The 24012-nt window shown below is 41.4% G+C and overlaps 1 protein-coding gene across 1 annotated transcript in view; it reads left to right on the top strand.

Moving 5' to 3' along the window:
* Positions 1-19632, top strand: part of LOC105918865 (nuclear receptor ROR-alpha A) — a 30268-nt gene extending 10636 nt beyond the window's left edge. The window contains exons 2-11 of the mRNA XM_012854028.3: positions 529-614; positions 2912-3053; positions 5584-5834; positions 5917-6112; positions 10171-10292; positions 10611-10743; positions 11071-11178; positions 11898-12008; positions 12097-12209; positions 14021-19632. Coding sequence (XP_012709482.2) covers positions 529-614; positions 2912-3053; positions 5584-5834; positions 5917-6112; positions 10171-10292; positions 10611-10743; positions 11071-11178; positions 11898-12008; positions 12097-12209; positions 14021-14185 — 1427 coding nt within the window. The 3' untranslated portion in view covers positions 14186-19632. The remainder of the gene's footprint in view (positions 1-528; positions 615-2911; positions 3054-5583; positions 5835-5916; positions 6113-10170; positions 10293-10610; positions 10744-11070; positions 11179-11897; positions 12009-12096; positions 12210-14020) is intronic.
* Positions 19633-24012: the final 4380 nt, after the last annotated feature.

Genomic DNA, 24012 nt, shown 5'->3' with positions numbered 1-24012 from the left:
ACCTCTGAAAGGGAAAACCTGAAAGAAGTGTGTCTTAGTCCTCAGAACACAAACGTTTACACCCAGGATTCAGTTTGTCCTCTTTAAGTTTCAAACCCGAATGTTTCTCTCTGAATCCTAACGGAAAGGTCTCTTTAACGTTTGTAGAGTCACAGATCAGGAAGTCATCTGGTATGAATTGTAATCTGTACAGGGTGTCTGTGTGAAATTATTGTCTGTGGTTCTGTCCTCCTGTCTCAGTAAAACAACAGTGGTGCTGTGGCCGTCTTGCTTTAGCTCTGCAGCAGCATGTCTCATATTAGAGCTCTTTCTGAATCAAGAACTAAACAATTTAGGACAGGAAAAGGTTTTAACTTGGGTTTTTAAATGAAAGCTCGCAGATGCACTTCAAAATAAGAGCCTGCCTCTGCCAGGAGTTAGATTATTGTTGAAATAATCCTCTGATGCAGTGAGAAGAAGCAACTTCTTCATCCAAGCAGCTGTTTCTAAAGTCTTTGTCTCTGACTCTCTTTTTTTTCCTTCATGCAGCTCAGATTGAAATAATCCCCTGTAAGATCTGTGGAGATAAATCCTCAGGGATCCACTATGGAGTAATTACCTGCGAGGGCTGCAAGGTAAGCGCCACCGTCTCCTAACATGATTTGAAACCTTTTATACATGTTTTATTGTTATACTGTTTTTAATTCAACATTTCTGGACCCTCCTCACTGATTGGAAAGGCAAAAAAAAAATACGAGACAGAAGTCAATCAGGGTGTAACTGAGAGCTAAAAAGCTGATCCTTTTGTGTGCCTCCCCCATCAAATGCCACCCTGGGCAGCTGCCCATGAGTCCAGCTGTATTAGTTTTGGTTTCTCTTGCCATTTATTTAGAATTTCTGGAAGGATTCAGTCTGCATAAACACTGCTAAATTGTTAGCAGCTGTAGGCATTAACAGAATCACTGGAAACATGTTACATGTGGACCTTCAGTCACAAGGTTTAGAAAACCTCTTCAGCTCGATGCTACGCTCTTTCAGGAGGAGTGAATGCTGCTTGGAGAGACTTGATGCAACCTGCTGGGTTTCCTTAGAGAGGAAACTTTCTCACCAACCTGGAGGATCTGATGGAGTCTGACTTTGGAAAGAGTCTTGAGATGGCACTATATAAATAAATTTAATTTAGTTTTAAGATGCTGATCCTGAGCTCCTAAATAAAATTCCTAACTTTAAAAATAACTGTATTAACTGTGTTTATCTTCTTGTTTCAAAATTTTACAGCCTAAATACTTGAAGAAGAATCCCAGGGCGAAAATATGGAAAATATATGATCTTTAGTCCACAAAAATGCCCCAAAGAACCCAACTTTTTAATTATCGGAGAATAGATTTTAGTAGATCTTTATTTTAGATGGTGATAATATTACTTGTTTTAGGGTTTGCTTCGTTCACTCATTCACTCAAAAACGGCCTGCTTGTTAACTGTGAGATGGGCCTCCAGCATTCACTCCTCCTGAAAGAGCGTAGAGCCACAGTGGACAGTCGTCTGCATTGTTGATGGCTTTGCAGCAATCCCTCATACTGAGCATGCATGAAGCGACAGTGGAGAGGAAAACTCCCCTTTAACAGGGAGGAGAACCTCCAGCAGAACCAGAACCAGGCTCAGTGTGAACGCTCATCTGCCTCCACCCACTGGGGCTTAGAGAAGACAGAGCAGAGACACAGAAAGCACAGAAGCTCACGTTGACCCAGGAGTACTTTCTATGGTAGATGGTAATAGAGGATGATCTGCCTCCCCTGATGATGTCACAGCTAACAGAACACCAGACCAGGTGTACCTTCTATGAAGAGAAAAATGACAGAGAACAAAAAGTTAAAAGCTGAAATAACAACAAACAATGCAGAATGGAGAACAGTAGGAGAACTCAGCAGAGTGAGTGAAATAGACCCTGATGTTCTCCAGCAGCCTAAGCCTATAGCAGCATGACTATAGAGGTAGCTCAGGGTAACATGAGCCACTCTGACTAGAAGCTTTGTCAAAAAGGAAAGTTTTAAGCCAAGTCTTAAAAGTAGACGGGGTGTCTGCATCACGGACCAAAACTGGGAGTTGGTTCCACAGGAGAGGAGCCTGATAGCTAAAGGATCTGCCTCCCATTCTACTTTTAGAGACTCTGGGAACCACCAGCAGACCTGCAGTCTGAGGGTGACTGTGATTCCTACAAAGAAGAGCTGCACCATCCAAATTGGGATGGATGCTGTCTCTCTGGATCAGACCAGGTTTTCCTCAGAATGTTTGGCAGTTAAAAGAACCCCGTTTTGTATATAAAAAAAGAAAAAGAAACAGGGGGCATCCTGATCAGACATTCAAACCACGTCAACTGACTCCTTTCGATGTGGTGAAGCAGCGGCTCTACTTTGATAGCAGAGCTCCTCACCCTAACTCTAAGGCTAAGCCCGGCTACTCTCCAGAGGAAGCTGATTTTGGCCGCTTGTGTCCTGGATCTGGTTCTTTCGGTCCTGATCCAGACCTCATGACCTCAGGTGAGGGTTGGAACTTAGACGGACCAGTGAATCGAGAGATTTGCTTTTTGGCTCAGCTCCTTCTTTACCACAATGGACCGAAGCAGCGCCAGCATCACTGCAGATGCTGCCCGGATCCATCTGTCCATCTCCGGTTCCATCCCACCATCACTGCTAAACAAGACAGGAGATACTTAAACTCCCCCGCTTGAGGCAAAGACTGATCCCCAATCCAGAAGGTGCAATCCACCTTTCAAAAAACGTATTTAGGCTAAAATGTTTAATCCTGAAAGTCTTTTTGACCTTTTAGCATATCTCCCTTATGATCTTAAATCTGCACAATCAATTGAAGAAATGCGACAAACATAACTAAACTTCAGTATAACGACCACTTCACAGAGTGTCCTTCGTTCCAGGGTTTCTTCAGACGGAGTCAGCAGAGCAACGCCACCTACTCATGTCCCCGGCAGAAGAACTGTCAGATCGACCGAACGAGCCGAAATCGCTGCCAGCACTGTCGTCTGCAGAAATGTCTGGCTGTCGGCATGTCCAGAGACGGTGAGACAGGCGCACAACCCTAAACACAAACAGCCCCACCAAACACTCTTTCACCTAGTTAAAGATACGGTAACGGGAAAAAGTAAGTACACCCCTCCAGTGTAGACCTCCATCAGCAGCAGTGGTGGAGAAAGTACTCATACAATGTACTTAAGTAAAAGTACAAATACACAGACAAAAATTTACTCAAGTAAAAGTCAAAGTACCACATTATTATTTTACTTAAGTAAAAGTAAGAAAGTACAAGCTTTTAAAACTACTAAAGTATTAAAAGTAAAAGTACTTGCCAACGTTTCCAACCAGAACGCGCGATGACGTAAAAAACGCGCGCTCGCGTAAAATACGGGTTGGAACTGCGCGTTATTGTACGGACGATAATATGCCTAATCGGCTTGCCATACAGGCGACAACTCCTCGCCGCTTCGCCTAAGCAAATTTCTGCGGGAAACACTGCCATATTCTAATTTATTGAATATGACTGTAACTGTTACATGGAGATTATTTTAATGGCGCTAACATTTATTTAATAACCAGGACGTGAAGGAGTTTAGCGTCAACTTATATGTAACATTCATGGCGGGAGACGTGATCACGACTGCAGTAATCACTGTTACTTGCAAGTTCATGCTAGCTTATAACAATATACAGTAATCGTATTTATTTACTGCAGTCGAGTTCAACAAAAAGCTTGCTAAGATTACATAAAACTTCACTAACACAAATTAATTTAACATCGATAGCATTTAGCAACCTAACTTACCTCAATATGTTTTTTCAAATTTGATGGTGAATTTTTGAAACATAGAATTTCACGCTTTCGGGGAAGGCAAAGGCGGCATTGGAATCTCCAGGAAGCGTTTTTTGACCCAGTTATTTCAAAGAAATCTTTTAAATAAGGCCATGGGTGGGGCAGGTCTTCTGGAGGATGACCATCCTTGGACTCTGCAGGTCCTGCGTACTGTGCTGCTCTTCTTGAGGGAGGGCCTAATGGTTATTTCCCGCTTTGGATTGGTTCAGCGGACTGATTCTGCTCTCGCCATTGGATACTTTCAAACTAACGAACAAATCAAAAAACCGAAATGCGTCCTGGATGTAACGAGTAATGAAACGCTGTATAGAAATGTAGTGAAGTAGAAAGTACAGATACTTACTGTTAAATGTAGTGGAGTAAAAGTAGAAAGTATCCATTATTAAATCTACTTAAGTAAAGTACAGATACACGGAAATTGTACTTAAGTACAGTAACAAAGTACTTGCCACCACTGATCAGCAGCAATACCTCTGGTTGAGGTTTTCTGGTTGAGTTTCTTGTGGAGGAACTTTGGTTCCCTTTCTTCTCAAACTTTGCTTCAGTCCATTAATAATAGCAGACATTTGTGTCTCCACAGCCCTCCAAAGACCCCACCACAGAATGAGGTCTGGACTTTGACTAGGTCATTGCAGCATCTTAATTCTTATCTATTAGGTAGTTATAGTTTGGCTAATCTATAACTAAAATCTATATAACTGTGTCAGAACTTGCTGGTATTTGTGACGTTTCACAATTTCATTTACTCTGAAAAAAATTCTAAATTCATCTAAAGGCAAGTAACCTCGTAACCGTATTTCTCTATGGGTATGGTGTTCTTTTGGGGATGTTTTGTCCCTTTTTAAACTGTGGGCCAGACTTTCATCTCACCATGACACATACTCCTACAACGTTTTGGAAGACTTCATCCTGCCCTGCATGTTTAGTCTGGAAGAAAGGGCTTCTGTGTTGAAAACCCGCTTCTAAAACGTATAAAAGGATAGAAGAAGAAGAAGTTTAGCACTTGTTGGAAAGTCTTGCCGCTCCTTCAGTTTTACTGTCAGCCTCCCGGCAGCCTGTCTGACCAGTTTCAGTCCCATCATTTTATAATTTTTGATGGATTATCCAGTTTTAGAGTAATGTCCCTATAATGTCCCTATTGTGCCTTGATGTAGTTTTTTTTGCACTCTTCTGACTGGTACCTTTTGTTTAATGAGGTCCTTTTGATCCTTTGCAAACTATATTTTAGCTTAAAGGAGCAATAAGTAAGATATTTACAATAAAATCGACCTAAATCATTCTCATTTGTCACCCGGGATGTTAGTAACATTCCCTATAATTAGGGAATGTTACTAACACATCAATAATGTGTTTGTAAAGGTTTTCTCCTTTCAAATCTAAAGGTACGGTCCAGAACTACTTCGGTAGCCCGTGTTTACTTCCTGGTTCCTCAACCAATCGTAAGAGAGTTCCCAGGGTTCCCAACAAAGAGCGCATCATTTTGTATTTTATCTTGGCAAAAGAGACATGGAGGACAGAATACATCATCATAGATCTGTCCTGTGGAGTTTCACAGCAGCAACGTGAAACTCCACAATATATATATATATATATATATATATATATATATATATATATATATATATATATATTAGAATTTAGTAAGTTTTAACACAGCTCTTTCAGTAATTTTAGTAAATATTAATCAATGCTCGTTCTGTTCTCCCCCCGCCTCCAACACAGCTGTGAAGTTCGGCCGGATGTCTAAAAAGCAGCGGGACAGTTTATACGCCGAGGTTCAGAAGCACCGCCTGCAGCAGCAGCAGCAGGGTCCTCTTCGGACCTCCCCCAGCATCGGCAGCCCGAGTCCGGATGAGGCCGAGTCTCTGTCCCCACAGTACACTCTCTGCTCCACGGGCCTCACAGAGCTTTCAGATGAGCTGGCATGCTGCATGGAAAGGAACTCACCGGATGCAGGCTCTTTGACATCTAAGGTCTGTAGTTATAACACTTACGCTTGAGAAAAAGGGGTTGATTACCAATGGTTTATTGATGAGTTGTGTTACCCATAAACAGGCAGAGTCTGGAGGAGGAGACGGAGGATGTGGGGGGTTCTACCTGGATGTTCAGCCCTCTCCGGATCAGTCCGGTCTGGATATCAATGGAATCAAACCGGAGCCGCTGTGGGACTACGGACACAGTGGAGAGTTCTTTCCATATTGTTCCTTCAGCAACGGAGATGCATCTCCAACCGTGGCCATGGCTGAACATGGTGAGTTTAAACAACATAATCTCCAAGAACATTACAGAAACAAAGGAAACAATACAGTCTTGGGCCAGAACTTTGGCAGCGCCACAAATGATGTTGACTTTAGACTTTAGATTGTTTTGCAGAGTGATCAGGTGCAGATAAATTCACAGCAAAGTTTGTATTTCAACCCCTTTCTCCCAGTATTTTTGCTCCAAACTATCACCTGCTCTCATGCTACTATGTCTCCAACTGGCTGAGAGCTGTAAAAGATGACCAAATATGCAGACATCTTCCACGTATGTTGAAGAACTATTACCTCTAAAGTAAAGTGTGCAGCTGCCATTGCTTTGCACCAAAGGATGATCATTATGGAGAAAAGAGGCCAGTCACAGAGAGGAGCTTCCTCTGGACGGTGACTGGAGCTCAGGTTGGAGTCACTGCTGCGCCACAACCTTCCCTCCTTTGGAAGGTTTTATGAGCAGAACCACCTGGAGAAGACCCAGAAGATCCAGATCTTGTATATTGATTCTGTTTTGTGAAGGCTTTTGAATCCCCCAAGGACCAGAGAGTGTTGCTGGTGAGAAACAGGTCTGGGTTTACCTCATAGACCTGTTACCTCCTCAGCCCAACATCGGATAGGCAAAATAATGTCTGTAAGGGCCTTTAGGTTCCCTAAATGTGGTGGAACCCAGGTTCTGCTGCCGTGTTTGTGGATTGGCGTCGTCCTTCCGCAGCCTGGATCCTGGCTGTGATCTCCATTATTGCACTGAACCAACAGGCTGCTTTCCTGGCTGCGTATGCGCCGCTCCGAGAGACGGAGAAACGAAGACCCATGAAATATGCTGCAAGGCTGTCTGGAGCTGCAGGGGAAAACAAACAGAGAGGATGAAGAAATCTGCTGAAAGAAGCGAAGCGGAGAGAGAAGGACAATAAAAACGAAGGAGTAAAAAGCCACGGAGGAAAAACGAGAGCAAAGATGCTGACTGTGGGGCAAACAGAGACAGTAGGTGGTTTAAAATAGCAGGAGGTTGGAAGCTCATCTTCAGAGCTCATTAAAATCTCTGTGTTATAATTAGTTATCTGTTAATTAGGACCAACTGGGACGTGGCTCAGTGTTCGTTTGGAGAAATCATCCTTTTTTTTTTTCCCCCACCCTGAAGATTTACTATATGATAACCCCCAAAACTCACAAAGCCACCCAAACAGAACCTCCATTATCATCAGACTGAAGTTTGGACTTTTTTTCTGTTATCAATAACTAAAAGCAACCCTATGAAGCCTGAAAAACGAGCTTTGTCCCTGTTTAGGGTTTATTTATATCTAATTAACCGCCAAAGAGTCATTTTTCCAAATATTTTCATGGAAAATAAAAATCTGGTGAAGTTTCTGAAATGATGCTGATGCTGAAATTAAGAATGTTTACTATGATAAATGTGAGATTTGTATTGTTCAGGCCGATATTTCTGAATTTCCACTCAGTCTATTAATTGGTTTAGCATTTGTGTCCATCTGTTCAATATCAAGTTATTTTGTTAATTAACTAAAGCAAGAAAATGCTGAGCACTGTGCACATAAATGACACATTAAAGCTAAAAGGTGTCCTAATGCTAATGTTTGCTCAGCCCCAGTCGTTTCTGTACAAGTAGCTGAAAATATTTTAATCATCATTAAAAAGTCCAAATTTTACATCATTTAGTTTAGAAAGTGAAGCTTCTTTTTTATATAGATTCATTATACATAGACTAAAATAGTTTATTTCTTGTATGTTGACGATTATGGCTTACAGGTAAATAAAACCCAAAATTCAGTGTCTCATGAAAGTTATGCCTAACATAAAGGTTTGAAAAAATTTATTTTAAAGAGAAATGCCAGGCTTCTGAAAAGTATGTTGATTTCTATGCTGGGTCTGGGTTCGTTTTGTGTGATTTACTGCATCAATTCTGCTGGAAAATGAAATCAGCACAACCATAAAGCTTGTCAGCAGCAGGAAGCATAAAGGGACATATGCTGTACGAAGTCCTGAGGACCCAAAGTCTCTCAGTATGCACTCAGAGTCCTGCCCCTCGCTAAAAAAATCCCTGTGGTCCCCAGACGTTCGTTTAGGTTCATCATGTTGTAGCCGTCAACGGAGCTGCCGACTCTCAGTACAAAGGCTTTGTAAACATCGTAGGTTGTGGTCCTGCTTTGTGGTGTTTCTATTGTAAATTACCATATTTTTCAGATTATAAGGGGCACTTAAATCCTTAAATCTTCTCAAAAATGCACGGTGCGCCTTAAATATGATCACCGTTGTGCTTACTGACTGATTTTATGTGGTGCAATGCACTCATAAATCTGTTAAAATGTGTAAGCACTGTGTCGCTACCTGAGGACCCCTGAGCTGTCTACCAGACTGCCTGACTGTAATGTCTAAACTAGAAGTGCATTCATGTAAGGCACCCACATACTCGGGCGTACTTCACTCCGCGGAGGTCCATACGTACTGGAGGCGTACTCTGCGCAGACTCAATTTTTACGACCACGTATGCGGTACCACACCATAAACTTCTCTGCCGCAAGTCTTTACATCAAACTGTTTTCTATGCGTGCTACATCACAGACGTTTATTTTGGCCTTATGTTAGAAACAGGGCAGTGTAGTCCAGCTACTCTGTCCTCCTGACAGAGATGGATAGAGAGCTGTGGGCGTGGAGGAGTGACATTACACACTTGGGGGAAATATTTAGTGCGCCTAAAAGTCCGAAAAATACGGTAATTAAATAAAACGATCTGACAGCAACTGCTTTGTGGCATTTCTACTGTAAACTATGTTCCCACAGTGTGGACATGTGATTAAACGCTGGCTGCTAGCTGTGGAAGCTGATCTCCTGAGAGGCGGAGCAACTCGACTCCATTCAGGAAATCCATTCCACAGTTAGCAACCAGCCAGCAGAGACTCTGGAAACTTTTCTGTAGGAAACATTGATGCACAGTCAGCTTATGGATCGGAAATTTCTTCGTGTTGGAACAGAGATTTCTGTAAAATACGTTGGTATCAGAACCCAATACCATCATCATATTAAAGGTACATCGCTGCACAATCCTCTCAATCACTGTTGCTGGTTCAGCTTTTCCTTCCACTGAACTTTCTACGCCTACGCCTTAACTCTTTAACAACATTCTCATTTTGTAACACTAATGTTGGACCATAAATCAGTCTGCTGTAATCATCAAACGTGCAGGAAATAAATGTTTGATATTTTCATCCTAAGTGTAATGAATGTGTTTAATCTTCCGAGAAAAAAGAAAAAAGGTGATAAATGTGTTGTCATAGAGCAGCCGGCTGACTGGAGACACAGAAGTCAGCTGATGTTGAGACAGAGGCTGAGCAGCAGCGCCTTTAGTTCTCCACAGAACGATCACTCTGATGCTTTTTCACCTAGATGTTCGTCCAGGGAGAAGTAGAAGAGATAATTTCTAATTACAGAAGCAGCTTGAATCACTCAGACGTAGGACACAGCACCGATGCCTGATAAACATCAGGTCCCCATGAACTTGTTTTTTTTTTTTAATTTATCTGTGCAAAACAAAGGCATTTAGTTACAGGTAAAGACCAACCATTAACTCTGTTTTACTCGTGAATCAGGACGTGTGCTTGCAGGAGCAACAGTCTCCCTGCACCATGATCCTCTGCAAAAAAGAGAAGAGCAGCTGTTTACTGTATGTGCAACGAGAGACTTCACATGATAAATGACTTCTGCCGCTCATCTAAACCGTCTTATAAAAGACGCCTGTAGGACCTGGAGTGTCATTTTGGTAGAAACTGTTGCTGTCAAATTATTTCATCTGTAATATTTTCCATGGATTGAGCTAAAAATAAATAAAAGAAATTGTGTTTTTGACTAAGAAGCAAAAATACCTGGAGATGTGATTTGAAAAGCGGTCTTTGCTAAGTTGTCCACGATGTGTTGACCCTCTAGTTCCCTCTGAAACTGTGAACTGGCCTGAAAATGAGTAAAAAAGTCGGCAACAAAAACAGAGCTGATGGTTTTTAGCTCCGACCCGGCAGATTAAATCTGATGCGTGTCGGTTTTCTTTCAGATCACTTGGCTCAAATCATCTCCAAGTCCCACCTGGAGACGTGTCAGTACCTGAGGGAGGAGCTGCAGGAGATGGGCTGGCAGAGCTTCCTGCAGGAAGAGGTGGAGAAGTTTCAGAATAAGGTCTGTTTGCTCCATACCTGCATGCACAGGTTTTCTGCAGCATTGTTAAAAACGGATAAGATCAGGCTTATAGTTGAAAACGTTTTACACATCCTGCATGCTGCTGGACTCCTGGAGAATTATCCGATGAAGAAATGTTATGTTTGGCGACAACAAGCTTCTTCCTGATGATCTAATGTCACGATTAAACGTCTCCCTCTGATGCGATGGAGACATCAACATTAAACGTCTGTCATGTATTTCAGGGGAGACTTCTGTTTTCAGCGTTTTTTAGAAGCTTAATGTGTCTGAAACGTCTTCCTGCTCTGCCTCGTTCAGCCGCAGGAGGCCATGTGGCAGCTTTGTGCGGTGAAGATCACAGACGCCGTACAGTATGTGGTGGAGTTTGCCAAACGTATCGACGGCTTCATGGACCTGTGCCAGAACGACCAGATTGTTCTGCTGAAAGCTGGTGAGGAGCATCTTCTCTCAAGCCAGTAGCTCCACATGACAAGACAAACGGCTCCAGAACTTTAAAATCCACTTTTGTCTAAGATTAACTAAAATCAGTCCAGTTCGACCCAATAAAACCAGATTATATATGATATTAGAAAATCTGGAAACCCCACACAAGTAAAGTCAATAAAGTTTTAAATCAAATATTGAGCAAATATTGCCTGTAATAACCGCCCTTATTCCCACTTTTCTCTGCGTGTGAAGCAGCTACAGCGAGGTCATTTGTGTTTGTTGGACTGGGGCGACACCGCAGTCATCAGGCTCTCTGTGTTCTCCCTGGCAGGTTCTTTGGAGGTCATCTTTATACGAATGTGTCGGGTTTTTGACTCGCAGAACAACTCTGTCTACTTTGATGGGAAATTTGCAAGTCCTGACGTCTTCAAATCGTTAGGTGAGTGGAGTTATGTTGGAAAAAAACTCATATTTTTTATCTCCAGTGGTGATTTTTATTCCCTCTGCTGCAACCGCTTGTTGCTTTGCAAGTATTCAATTCAGTTTTTTTCAATTAAATTTTATTTATATAGCGCCAATTCATTAAACATGTCATCTCAAATTAAATCATATTATACAGATTGGTCAAAATTTCCTATATAAGGGAACCAGTTGATTGCTTCAAAGTCCCGACAAGCAGCATTCACTCCTGGAGAAGCGTAGAGCCACAGGAAGAGTCGTCTGCATTGTTGATGGCTTTGCAGCAATCCCTCATACTGAGCAAGCATGAAGCGACAGTGGAAAGAAAAACTCCCCATTAACGGGAAGGAAAACCTCCACCAGAACCGGGCTCAGTATGAACGGTCATCTGCCTCGACCCACTGGGGTTACAGAAGACAGAGCAGAGACACAACAAGAGAGACAAAATAGCACAGAAGCACACAGAAAGCTCAGAAGCTCACATTGATCCAGTAATCTGTGCTATATGTTAGATGGTAAGTATTAGTATTACGGCAAAACCTTGCTGCAACTTTAAATTAGTGGAATTAACAGGAAAAAACATGGATGCCAACTAGAGTGGATATGTAAATCTGGGTCAGATTGGTTAAAATGAAGCTTCTGGAAGTCTAAAGGCCAGTGAATGTCTTTAAGCAGCTCTCCTCTGTGTTTTTTCTCCAGGCTGCGACGACTTGATCGCCTCGGTGTTTGATTTTGCCAAGAGCATGTGTTCCCTGCAGCTGACAGAGGAAGAGATCGGCCTTTTCTCCGCCTTTGTCCTGCTCTCCGCAGGTACATGCCCTCGCCTTTCAGGCCCGCTGACCGGCAGAGTCCCGGTAAAGTGCGTGCACTTATGCGTGTGCTTGTCGTGTTTGTGCAGACCGGTCGTGGCTGCGGGAGAAGCTGCAAGTGGAGAGGCTTCAGCAGAAGACCGAGTCTGCGCTGCAACACGTCCTGCAGAAGAACCATGGAGACGACGGAGTGCTGGAAAAGGTACTCAGGAAAACACTTATTTGCTAAATAAGATAAATCTACAAATTACTCAGCGTGTCGCCGTTAGTTTTGAAACTGCACACTTGATCATATTTCAAAGTGAGAGGAGAAAAATCCAGAATGCTGAATAAAACTGATGCCATGCTGCCACCTTGTGGGACATATCTGAATCGCAACTGTAACTCTCAGTTTAACACACACATTTACATTTCAGGTGATTTGAGTCATTTCAAATAAGCCAACAAGGTGATCAAACATGAAGTAAAATCTAGTTAAAATAAAATATTAGAAAAAAGACCACAATCAGTGCAACCTACTAAATACCTTTTATTTTTTATCCTCAATGATTAAGGGTTTTGCAAGAACAGTTTCCATACACCTTATACCACCTTATCCACAATATCCACACACCATCCATCTAATATTTGGTTATTAGTTTATATCATTATTTGGTTCCTCAGCCATGCTTTCTGTGGCCATCATTTATCTTCTGGTTGGATGTTTGAGCGCTCGTCGTGGAGGAACCAGAAGAATTCATTTAGGCTGGCCGGTTCCCTGCTACTGTCTGGATCCGTGATGAAAATCAGCGTCCTGTTGGACACTGTTGCCAGGTTTATGCATTTAGATGCTGATTAAAGGTGAAGATCAAGAATTCAGAGGGGCTCCAGCCACTTCAGTAGATCCCTGGCAGACAAACAGCTCCACGCCATGATGCTGCCATAACCAGGCTCACCTTGTTTCCCTCAGAAACACTTGTTTTCATTTCATAATAATAATAATCTTTATTGTCATTGCAACATGGATTCCAATGAAATTTGTTCTCGGCTCCCCTTGGGGGGCAGTGGGCTGCCACTGTGCAGCGCCCAGGGAGCAGTCTGGGATTAAGGGTCTTGCTCAGGGACCCAGAGGGGCAGTCTGTGGGAGTTGAACCCAGAACCTCCGGGACACAAGAGCAATGCTCTAACCACTAGGCCTCCACTGGTCTGACCATAAAACATTACTGCAACCGGTCAGCTGCACATTTCAGTCTCGCTTAGATGCGTTTGGAGCCGTCATGGATAATAATAAAGCTTATTATTCATAATGCAATTTATCATTTATTACCAATCTCAGAGTTTCTGGTAGAGATGTGTTCTGTCTGGTTGGAGAACCTGAACTGGTGACGGGTCGGTGGTGTGGGAAGCTTCAGACAGCGGAGGATGAGGATGAGGATGAGGAAGGAGGGCGAGCCGACACCGGCTGCCCTCGTCAGATCATTAGTGACTTTGACCGGTGCTGTTGTGGTTCTGTGTGCAGACCAGAACCCAGCTCTGGGTCAGAGCCGTCCCTGATGTTCCACTTCATGGCAGGCTGGAGTTTCGGTGGTTCCTGAACAAGTGAGGGGACAGTTTCAGTCTTGTTGCAGCGCGTCGCTGAATAACCTGCAATTCTGAACATTTGAATGAACGGCTGATGTTGAAGACTTTCCCCATCTTTTGGAAATCTAAACTTTTCCTGCCCTGATCTTCACTGCTTTCCTCAGACTTTGTCGGTAAACTCAACGATCACTAACCAGAAGTGAAAAAGCCTCGTGATTGTCGTAAAATTTTTTAAAACCTTCGGCACCACCTTCAAAAAGAATTAGCCAAAGCATTTTGGATCATTTGGAACCTGAGCAGCACCAGTCAAACCCTATGTGAATAAAATCTGTGCGCGGGATGAATGAGTTTCCTCTGCAGCGGTGTGAAACCGAAGCTGCTGCCATGCAAACCGCTCTAATGACATTTCATGCTGTGGAAACTGACTCCCTGTGTTTTGTGCTCCCTCCTCAGCTCAGGTGTAAGGTGTCGGCGCTGCGTTCTCTGTGCGCTCTGCACTCGGAGAAGCTGTCGGCATTCAGAGCCGTTTACCCCGACACGGTCCGGACCCTCTTCCCTCCTCTCTACAAGGAGCTGTTTGCAGCCGACCTGGACGGGACTTTGCACCCCAGCGACTGAGCGGCACCTGTGAGCCCAGACGGCCGAGCTCACCTGCTCCGGCTCCTCTAACCGATCCGTTTGGATGCTCTGAGGAATCCGCTCGATCACTTGGAGCATTCACCCGGAACCCAGACTCTCTGCAGCGCCACCTTTTCTCCAGTTGTTGCACTATTGCACTAGACTCAGCATGGATACAGGAAGAGCAACCGGGGGGGGGGTCTGGTGCTGGAAACATGTGGACTACCCGCAGGACTGCCGGTTACTTGGTATTTTTAACGAACTGACTGAGCAACACAAGCCAGAGCTCCTGATCAAGGCTGTCTGTCCTTTTCAGCACATCTTCTGAGGCTTGAAGCATAAAACACGAGGCTTTTATACAGATAAGACGACGTTTTCATGTACATATTAAGTAGTTCAACCGTCCTAAGAAGAAAGATGTTTAACTCTGGTCTGTATTGAAGCACAGCTGAAGGATTTTCATATTAATCATTTTCAGCAGCTGAGATTTCTTATTTTGACGAATAAAGCCCAATAAGTTTTCATCGGAGTTTGCAATCCCTGGCAAAGAATAGAAATCACTTCACCTGATGCATGTTTAGTGAGAAATACATCCCACAGACTCTTTGATTTACCTGCTGGACGTTCTGGCTCTGTGAAACAAAAACCCCATTCTTCTAAATCATCATATCTGAATAACGATTAAGCTGTAGTCGCCTGAAATGAACCTCTGGTGGCTCTTTTGATGGAAAGTGAGCAATCAGCAGCTCTCTGTAGGTCAGCAGCCATGCTGTTCATAGGTTACTGTTTTATAATAAGTAGGTGGGCGGCGCTCCTTGACGTTTCACACAGATACTTTCTATGTCTTTTTAGACGAGATTTTTCCAAACAAGCGAGGTAAATGTGTCTCGGTCTTCGTGCAACCAGCTGAGTGGCAGTGTGGAGCAACAAGTGAAGGAGGGATGCCTGCTGCTACTTTATTCCACACACAGCCACAGAAAACACAACCGCACTTCTTCTGGCTGGTTATGAAAACATACAGCTGCAAAAAACTTACCTTTTTGTTGCACACCACTTCCTGGTTGCATAAGCAGGTAATGCCTGTGGCCATGAGCACGTCTGGTTATATGAAGAAAGTCATGCATCAGGACACTTTGTCCACATTATCCTCACTGAAAACTGGCTTAATCAGCACTAGACGGATGTTTCCTGCTCTGACCTGCAGCCTCAGATCGTCTTGCTGTGCAAATTCAGTGTTTTTCTTCATGCTCTCACCTGTAGGTGCTTCGCTATGATGGCATCAAGCAAACATTCCAGGATCATCTCCTATCGGCTGATCTACAGTCAGGATTAATCCCGGATTCCCACTTTTATCCAACCTGAGCCGTTTCTCCTCAGCCAGCTGGAAACCTGCTTTGCTCTCTTATTGGTGGAGCTTCTTGGCGACTTTTCCACCAGCTTGATTTCTCACAGATCACTTCCTGTTTTCTGTAGAAACAATCTGATGTTGTCCTTTGTCTATCAGGACGTTTCCCTTTTATAGCATTTTATCTGGAGCTGTTTCTCTACACTCCATGTTTATTTACCTCCTTGAAGAAGTGTTGGAATCCCTCCCATTGTTTTAGCCGACAGCTGCGGTTCAGCTGCAACAGCTCACTCAGGTCTGCAGGATCTCTGTCTTTAGATGCATTTACACAAAGACCCGTTCATCAACTGGCCTCTGTCTGGAAAAAAAAGGCTTTCCAGACAATAAAATACCATCTTTTGGTGTTTTAAAGCTTATTTTATTTTTATTTTATTTTTTTGCAAAACCAGAATGTTCAACAATTAAATAAAGAGGTTTGGGTCATATTTGTAATTTCCTAAGGAACTTAAAAAAAAAAAAGCTGACCACAAAGAGTAGAAGTTTACCAGGGGTTGTATGTTATTAATGAATCAATCAAGTTGTATTTATAGAGTGCTTTTCACACTCAGTGCTGTACAGGTCCATAAAATAAAAAGAAGTAATAAAATCATAAAATAAGCAATGAAATACAACATTTATAGTAAAACTAATGGAATAAGAGCAATTAAAATCATCAGAAGATACGAACAAAAAAAACTATGATTAAAATCAGCCTGATATTCCTGCTCAACTGGAATTAAATGCCAAGTTAAAAAGACGAGTCGTTAAAAGAGATTTTAAATCATTCAAGGTTTTATGTTCTCTAAGATTTTGTGTTGTGTATTATGTTTCTCTGCCGATTTTCACGCAAAAACTGAGTTTGGACATGTACAGGTGAGGCGATAGTCCACAAAAACCTTTAGTGATGATGCAAAAGCTGCAAAGCTGCACTGATTATACAGCAATAAACATTCACATCCACTCTGGAGTGTTTTCAGGTAAAAAAAAAAAAAAAAAAGATCCAAGTTGGATGAAAGGTTTTGTCAGTTTCTAAATACTCTGTATGGTAAGGATGAAACATGTGTACTTTATTGTTTTTAATAGCCCAGCATCCGTCCCGGCCGCTCTAACACAATAATCTCATGTATAGATGGAGCGTCAGAGCAGGAATCCAGAAATACTCAGAATTTCAGCCAACATAAACTCTGAATATTTTTTTTCTCCACAACCATTCAGGTGAATGAATTATAATGTCAACGCAAATCTTTATTGATTTCAGCAACTAAAGTCCTCTTTATTTCTGTTAATTTTGATGATTCTGGCTTATAGACGTTGAAAATATATAAAGCTCAGTTTCCCAGAAAATTAAAATAAAGTAGTTTTAATACAGAAATATGATGCTGTCCATGTAGAGTAGAGTATGTGGACTCAGCATTAGGTCACGGCTCCTTTCATGCATGGAGGGGATCAGCCGGTGGTTCTGCTGAGGTGTTCAGGAGGCCCAGGTGGCTCTGATAGCAGCCTTCAGCTCATCTGCATTGCTGGTTCTGGTGTCTCTCATCTTCCTCTTCACGCTGGTTCTCTCTGGGGTTCAGGTCAGGCCAGTTGGTGATTCTGTGGTGATTAAACCGGGTCGTGTGGGCCGGTGCCAGGTCCTGCCTTGATGAGGCTCGTCAGCAGAAGGAAGCAGGAAGTGCTCTGAAATGTCCTTGTAGGTCCTTAAAGCAGCTCTTCTGTTTTTTTAGGAGGACATGTGTTGAGTTCAGTGTGACCTCCAAGCCTCATGTTCTGACCAGAGGTCCGGTTTTTCAGCTTTGAGCTTCTCTCCAGGCACAACTTTGGCTCAACAATGACACAAACAGGATAGGTTGAACCTTTTCATCCAGATTCAGCTTAAGAGTTGAAAAAGGTTGCGTATGTGTGTTAAACATGGACTAAAGGTATCTTTTGGAAATCCTTGAATCAAACATTTTGAATTATTTCATGTCAGTCTGCAGACAGCCATCAGTCCCAGCAGCAAACCTGCAGCACCACCTGCTGGAACAAACACTGAGGTGCAACATCTCTGCTTCCACCTCATTTTAATATTTAACAAATGTTTTGATTTATAATCCATTCGTGCATCTTTATTTATTCTGTTAAAGCAAAAACATAAAGCAGCTCACCACTCAGAGCAATAGATTAACTAGCAATATATAAAAGCAATAACCTGTACAGATATAGTTTACTCATCATTAATTAACTCGCAATCAGTTATCTGTCTGATAATAAATTAAGAATCCCTAAGATATTTGAAGCATTGTTAGATGCATTCATACTTTAACCAATCTGCAAACTGATTTAATAAATCAGTATAAAACATGATTTTACGTTGCCCAGTTGGTGAATATTTATCAATACACAAATTATATATAAAATAATTTTACATTTTCCCTATAAATACAAGCTAAGTCATTAAAGATGAGAACATACCTTATTAATGACGCACACAGATGGGTTCTAGACAGTCTGAGCATCTATTGGCCTAATGTGTGTATGCATCCACAGCATATAAGACACTTTTATGTGAAACAATTAATCTAAATAATATTAAACTAACCCCATTGATGGAGAGCTTACTATGTTAATGTCAGATGCCGTAATGGAAGCCATCAGATGTAAACTTATGGCAGATCGTTTTTATACAGGTACAGATGACAACCTGTCCAGATTAGATAACGGTGCAGCTGTTTGGTTGTAACAAATTACATTATTAATTAATTACTTGATATCCACAGCAGACGGACATGTGCCCTTAATTTCTCACACCCATGTCAAACATTTTCAATAGAAGCAGATTCAAATATGTCAGTTTATTTCTTTTTTTGATGGAATAAATAAATGTTCCTCCAGATAAATTGGTGATCTTGAGTTTGGCCTTTGTGGCTTGTGCTAATGAAGCTCAAACTACTCCAAACTACTCTGCCGATAATTGTACATCTACACTCCCTGGCCATTTTATTAGGTACACCCCTTCAATTGTGTGCTAACATAACTATCATTCAGCCAGTCGCCTGGCTGAACTCAATGCATTTAGGCATCTAGACAAGGTGATGATGACTTACTGAAGTTCAAACTGAGCTCTAGGATAGAGAGGAATGGAAGATGTAAGGTTAGAGACAGACAGGCTGGTCTAAATTCACCGCTCAAAGAAAATGTGATGGATGCTTTTTAATCGGAGTATAACGTCAAGTCGCTGAAACGTCTGGCGTATTGAACTGGTTCGGTAGCAGCGGAGGCTGTTGGTCAGTGTCAGCTTTTTCTGGTGATAATTAAATTAACAGGGGCACTAAATGGGCAACAATGTTTCAACCCCCAAAGCAGGAATGGCTCTGCAGGTGGAGACCACAGACATTTTCCCTTTTTTTGGACTGCTTTTCAGTATAGTTTTGCATTTGATCACCACTGGTGGCAGCAGGTGATACCTGGAACCTGCAGAGGTTGTGTAGGCAGTCGAACTCCCCTGGGATGGCACATCTATCCGTGCCATCACCAGAAGGTTTGCTGTGTCTCCCCCTACAAAGTTAAGGAATGGAGGAGATGCATGTTGACAGTTACTGTAGGAAAGCTGGACAGGGCCGCCGGAGGTCCTTAAAGCAGCTGAAGCAGCAAGGTTGAACAGGATAATTACTGCCGGAGCCCTACAAGTGAGCTCCAGCGGGCCACTGATGGGAAAGTCTCTGACCAAATAATTAAAAACAGACTTCATGATGGTGGCCTGAGGACCCGACATCCTTTAGCGGGACCTGTGCTCACAGCCCGGCACCACGGAGCACGACTGGCGTTAGTCAGAGAACTACAGAACTGGCAGGTTTGGCCCTGACGGCCTGTTGTGTTCACAGATGAGAGCAGGTTCACTTTTAGCTCATCTGACAGACGTGAAAGGTTCTGGAGAAGCTGTGGTGAACATTATGCTGACTACAGCATTGTGCAGCAGTACTTCAATGGCCAAGGTGTGACCGGTAAAGAGATTCAAATATAAGGAAGTGGATTTTTAATGGAATAAATAATAAGATAAGTTGGTAATTGGTAAAAAAAAAAAAAATAATAAAAAAAATAAAAAAATAAATACTGTTTTCTCTGAATAAAAATGAAAACTTAAGAGATGTAAGGGAGTCAAACAAGTAAAAAGACATGTTCTTTACACAGATGACAATTTGCTGCTAAAATAACTTCTATGTACAGCAATAGACAGCTAGCTAAAACACGTTAGCTTCTCGCTCTGTACTAAAAGTAAGGATAACTCAAGTTTAGATTCCTGGGTTTATTTAAAGCATTTTCTCTATTTTTTGTATTTAATTATAGTTAAATGATTTGGACCAAGCTGGTTTTATGAAAGCAATGATAGTGATGTCTTTAAAACAACAATCGTTAACTTTAATTGTCGTTAGCTGCAACGACTTCATATAAACTCAGAACAACGCTATCTAAACATTTCTTTGTTTTCTGTTGTTGTGGTTTTGGCTAAGTTGTCTGAACACACCTGACTTTGTCTAGCCTAGCCTGCTAGGACACAGCTAAGCTAAACAGTTACCTAAACTGCTATTGCATTTCTGTACATATTCTTTTCTTACCAATAAGTTGTTAAACTTTTAAATGTATAAATAAAGCACAGAGACACTCTCGGTAAATCACACAGCTAAGGATGTAGCTACTGCTAATTCAGACCACAAAAAAACAGAGATGGGCTATGTTAGCTTTTAGCTCCTTGCTAACAGAAGAAAAATGCCAATTTTGATGCCTGGATTTTGTTTGCAGCTTTTATTTATTATAAGTGATAGTAAACTGATTATCCTGAGTTAAATGGATATTGGGTACACACAGATATCTTTATAAAGACTAACTATGTGCCTGTTTTAAACAAAAACCAAAATGATTGCTGTTAGCATTTGTAGACAGCATGCTGGCATTGTTACAATTTAATTAGCTGATTTGTGTGTTATTAACTGCAATACAATTGATATAGCTCACACAAAAGCTTGTGGATATTTTGCTAGTTGTTGTTGTTTAGCAGTGGTGGTTTAAAAATATTATCAGCTACAATCCCGCTATTTTACGCCATCATTTGTAGTCTGATATGCTGAAAAGGACTACAATACATTATTAGGAGACTTTAAACTCAATGAGACAGAACATAAGTTGATTGACGTCCAATCTGGACCTCTGGTGAGTTTTATTCTGATCAGTAATTACCACAATGCTTTATAGGGCTTAAAACATGTGATGATGACGACATCTGTTGCCCAATATCCCCATCTTCCTCCCTTCCTCTCTCACTCTGGCCAAAAAGACTGAATATAATATTGACATGGAAAGTAATTCCTGATGCTTGGAGTATATCAACCCAACAAATGATGCATTCCAAACAGTTCATATTGGTATTAAAATTGCACAAACTGACTATATATATATATATATGTAATTTACCACCCAGAGGCTAAGTGAATTGTTTCCATAGTGTGGTGCTTGTTTTAATTGGTAATGGAGCCGACTGCATCCAGTGTGGCGATATATCTGTCAGTTGTATAGTTATATCACACAGCTTTTAGGCTCTTAATTGGCCTTTTACCCGCTGAGAGTCTGCAGTGAGACAGTCAGGTGTTTTCCTGCTGCAGATTTTAATGGATTAAAATATTGAGCGGCTTTGAGCTAATCTCAGAGAAGTCATAAATCAATTGTCCTTATTGGATCCGTAAGCATACATCATTAAGGTTATCAAGACTTTTGTATTAAGAAACTTGAAAGAGATGTGACTACGGAGACTTTGAAATAATATAGTCTTGGAAACGGACTTTAAATAAACTTTGGTAGTTGGTTGTGTTTGTTGCTTCTCTGATACCCAGCTGTGTGGTTCTGATTTTACTGCCAGATGTGGGCGATTGTGCTTAAAGCTGTCCACTCGTATCAAAGATCGGATCAGGTCTATGCAGAAGCGAGGGTCATCTCTGAAATGGATACCTTTTGGGCTTAAGAGTTACTGATCGTGTGCGTTACCTCATGCTAAACATATCAACGGAGCAGCGAAATATTTGCATGTGACTGCTGTACGGAGTCAAAGCTGAACTGCTATTCACGTCTAAAGAAAGTTTTCCCATTCAGGTTCTTGAAAGCTGCAGATTGTTCCATTTCCACTTTTTGTTTTCTAGAAATGCATCTCTCATTTTTTTTGCAGACTGATATCAGATGATTGCTGCTGTTTTCTTTTGTTTTCAGTTTTATTGCAATAAATCTAATTTTGCTATATGCTGTTTTATTTGCATAACATGCATTTTGGAATATCTCTAAAGAGTCACCTTATGGCTGTATTTTAAATTTCTTAAACAGAAACTATTGTTTTTTCTGAAAAATAATCAACAAGTTTTAGCCATAACTGAATGTCAAGCAATAATCAAACTTTTAATCTTTGCCACTTGTGCGCAGTTTTAATAAGAAGACATCTAAAAGCCGATTCTTAATGCACTGGTTTATCTAACATCTAAATTTGACTACTCTACTTATTAACTTGGTTTTGTTCTCTGTAAACCACCTGACGAATTATTTTGTACAAACCACAGGAAAATACTGAGCATCTCTTATCTGCTGATTTTTGTATGCATCTTAATGTATTATATGTTGTTTATATGGACAGTTTTTGTAGTTTACTAACAGAGAAACCATCTCTGTGTTTTTTATGTGTATGCTGCAAGCTCATCTTTTGTTATCAGGGTATTAATTTAACTATGCCACTTTGTGTGTTTTATTACAATCTAAGACAATAAAGACAAAAGTGCAGATTTCTGACAGTCTTCTTGGTAGTAAGTGGGTTTATTTATCCTCTAACATCATTACACGCATGGCTTCTGTCACTGAATTTAAGCACCAGCCAGGTGCTGCTAATCAAATGCACCTAAATAATTGATCATCTTCGGTGTGAGAACCTCTATTAAAGCAGCTCTGGAGCTTAAAGGTGTGTGTTAGCACAATGTCATCAGAGATGACTTTAGAGAAGCAGCTGTTGCAGTCCATCAGTCCTACACAGTTTAAATGTTTGTTTCCAAACAAGCTGGAGTCCATCATTTTACATTTAAGCTGCCGATCCTCCCAGGAGGGCGTCTGAAACCCGAATGGCTGCATGACCTTTTAATTTTGCATCTGAAAGAAGCACAACACTTCTGGCAGCATGTCGTTTGGACAGGTGAGACCAAAGGTGAGACGCGTGGCCATAAGGCACAGCACCATGTTAGGAGGAAGCCAAACCCCTCATAACCGCTGTGCATTCCGGGATAATATTCTGAAAACATGACAAACAGGGTTTTACATGACTTATTTTTGAAGATTTGTTGTAAAAAAAACAAACAGGAATTTACTGAAAATGAAAGCAATCTGCCAACTTTCTCTTCAAGGACCCGAATCACTGCTGCTTCCATCATATCTACCTGTGGTTCTGCTCTCCGCCAGTAGATGGCGCTGGAGTTCAGATGAAGTCACTGAAACGTGGCCTGGAGGAGGAGTTCAGGCAGAACCTGCAGAGGACATGCTGCTTAAAAGGTTTTTATGCGTTGGGAATCTTCTTTTTTATCCCTGTTGGTAAAATGACAATTAACAATGCAGCATTTAGTAGTAAGATACTTTTTTTGATTTAATGTTTAAAGCTCAAGGTGGATGTCATGGTCAGAACGTGGCAACAACCTTCTCTCTCTGCTGTGGGAAGCTACATTTTATTGTCCCCAAGGCGATGCTCTTCTCGGTCTCATCAAACCTCCATCCTAAAAAGAATAGTTTGGGTTTATAGAGCACAGACCGCCAGCATCTTATATAACTCAAAACCTGTTCAGGTAATTTAAGCAAACAGCTCAACACTTTGAAATGATTACATATGGAAATATGTATGATAAACCACTATATTCAACCGACTTTATTCTGACACCCATAAATAAAATGTACGGCGGGGAAATGATTTCAGAACTCACCAAATTATACACCCATAAATACAGCTGTTGTAGAATAGAATAATATCAAAATACATTGTTTGTTCCACAATGGGGAAATTCAGGAGTGGCAAAAGCAAGTTGACAGAAAATACCAGACTTGCACACAAGATTAAATGGTATGAAAACAACACAATTTTAAAGTTACGCTGTACAGGAGAAGAGAAAAAACTTATCAGAAAGGAGGAAAAAACAGCATGAAGGGTATATCACAAAAGATAAGCACACAATCCTTAAGATTGCAATTTTGTTCAGTAGATATTAACATTTCTGAGCTTTCCTCCTTAGCATCAACATGGTGTCCAGCTCTTTCTCTGACACAAATAATAGACTTAAAAGGTACATAGCAACATTACATGCTTATTAAAAAGACTAAAAACCATTTGATCATGATAAAATAAAGTTATATATACCAAACCTCCATCTTTATAATGTTTTGATGCTCCTTTTTTTGAAAC

The sequence above is a fragment of the Fundulus heteroclitus genome, chromosome 4 (genome assembly GCF_011125445.2).
Source record: "Fundulus heteroclitus isolate FHET01 chromosome 4, MU-UCD_Fhet_4.1, whole genome shotgun sequence".
NCBI lineage: Eukaryota > Metazoa > Chordata > Actinopteri > Cyprinodontiformes > Fundulidae > Fundulus > Fundulus heteroclitus.
Note: the sequence above shows the minus strand (reverse complement) of the source record. Positions and strands in the feature narration are given on the sequence as shown.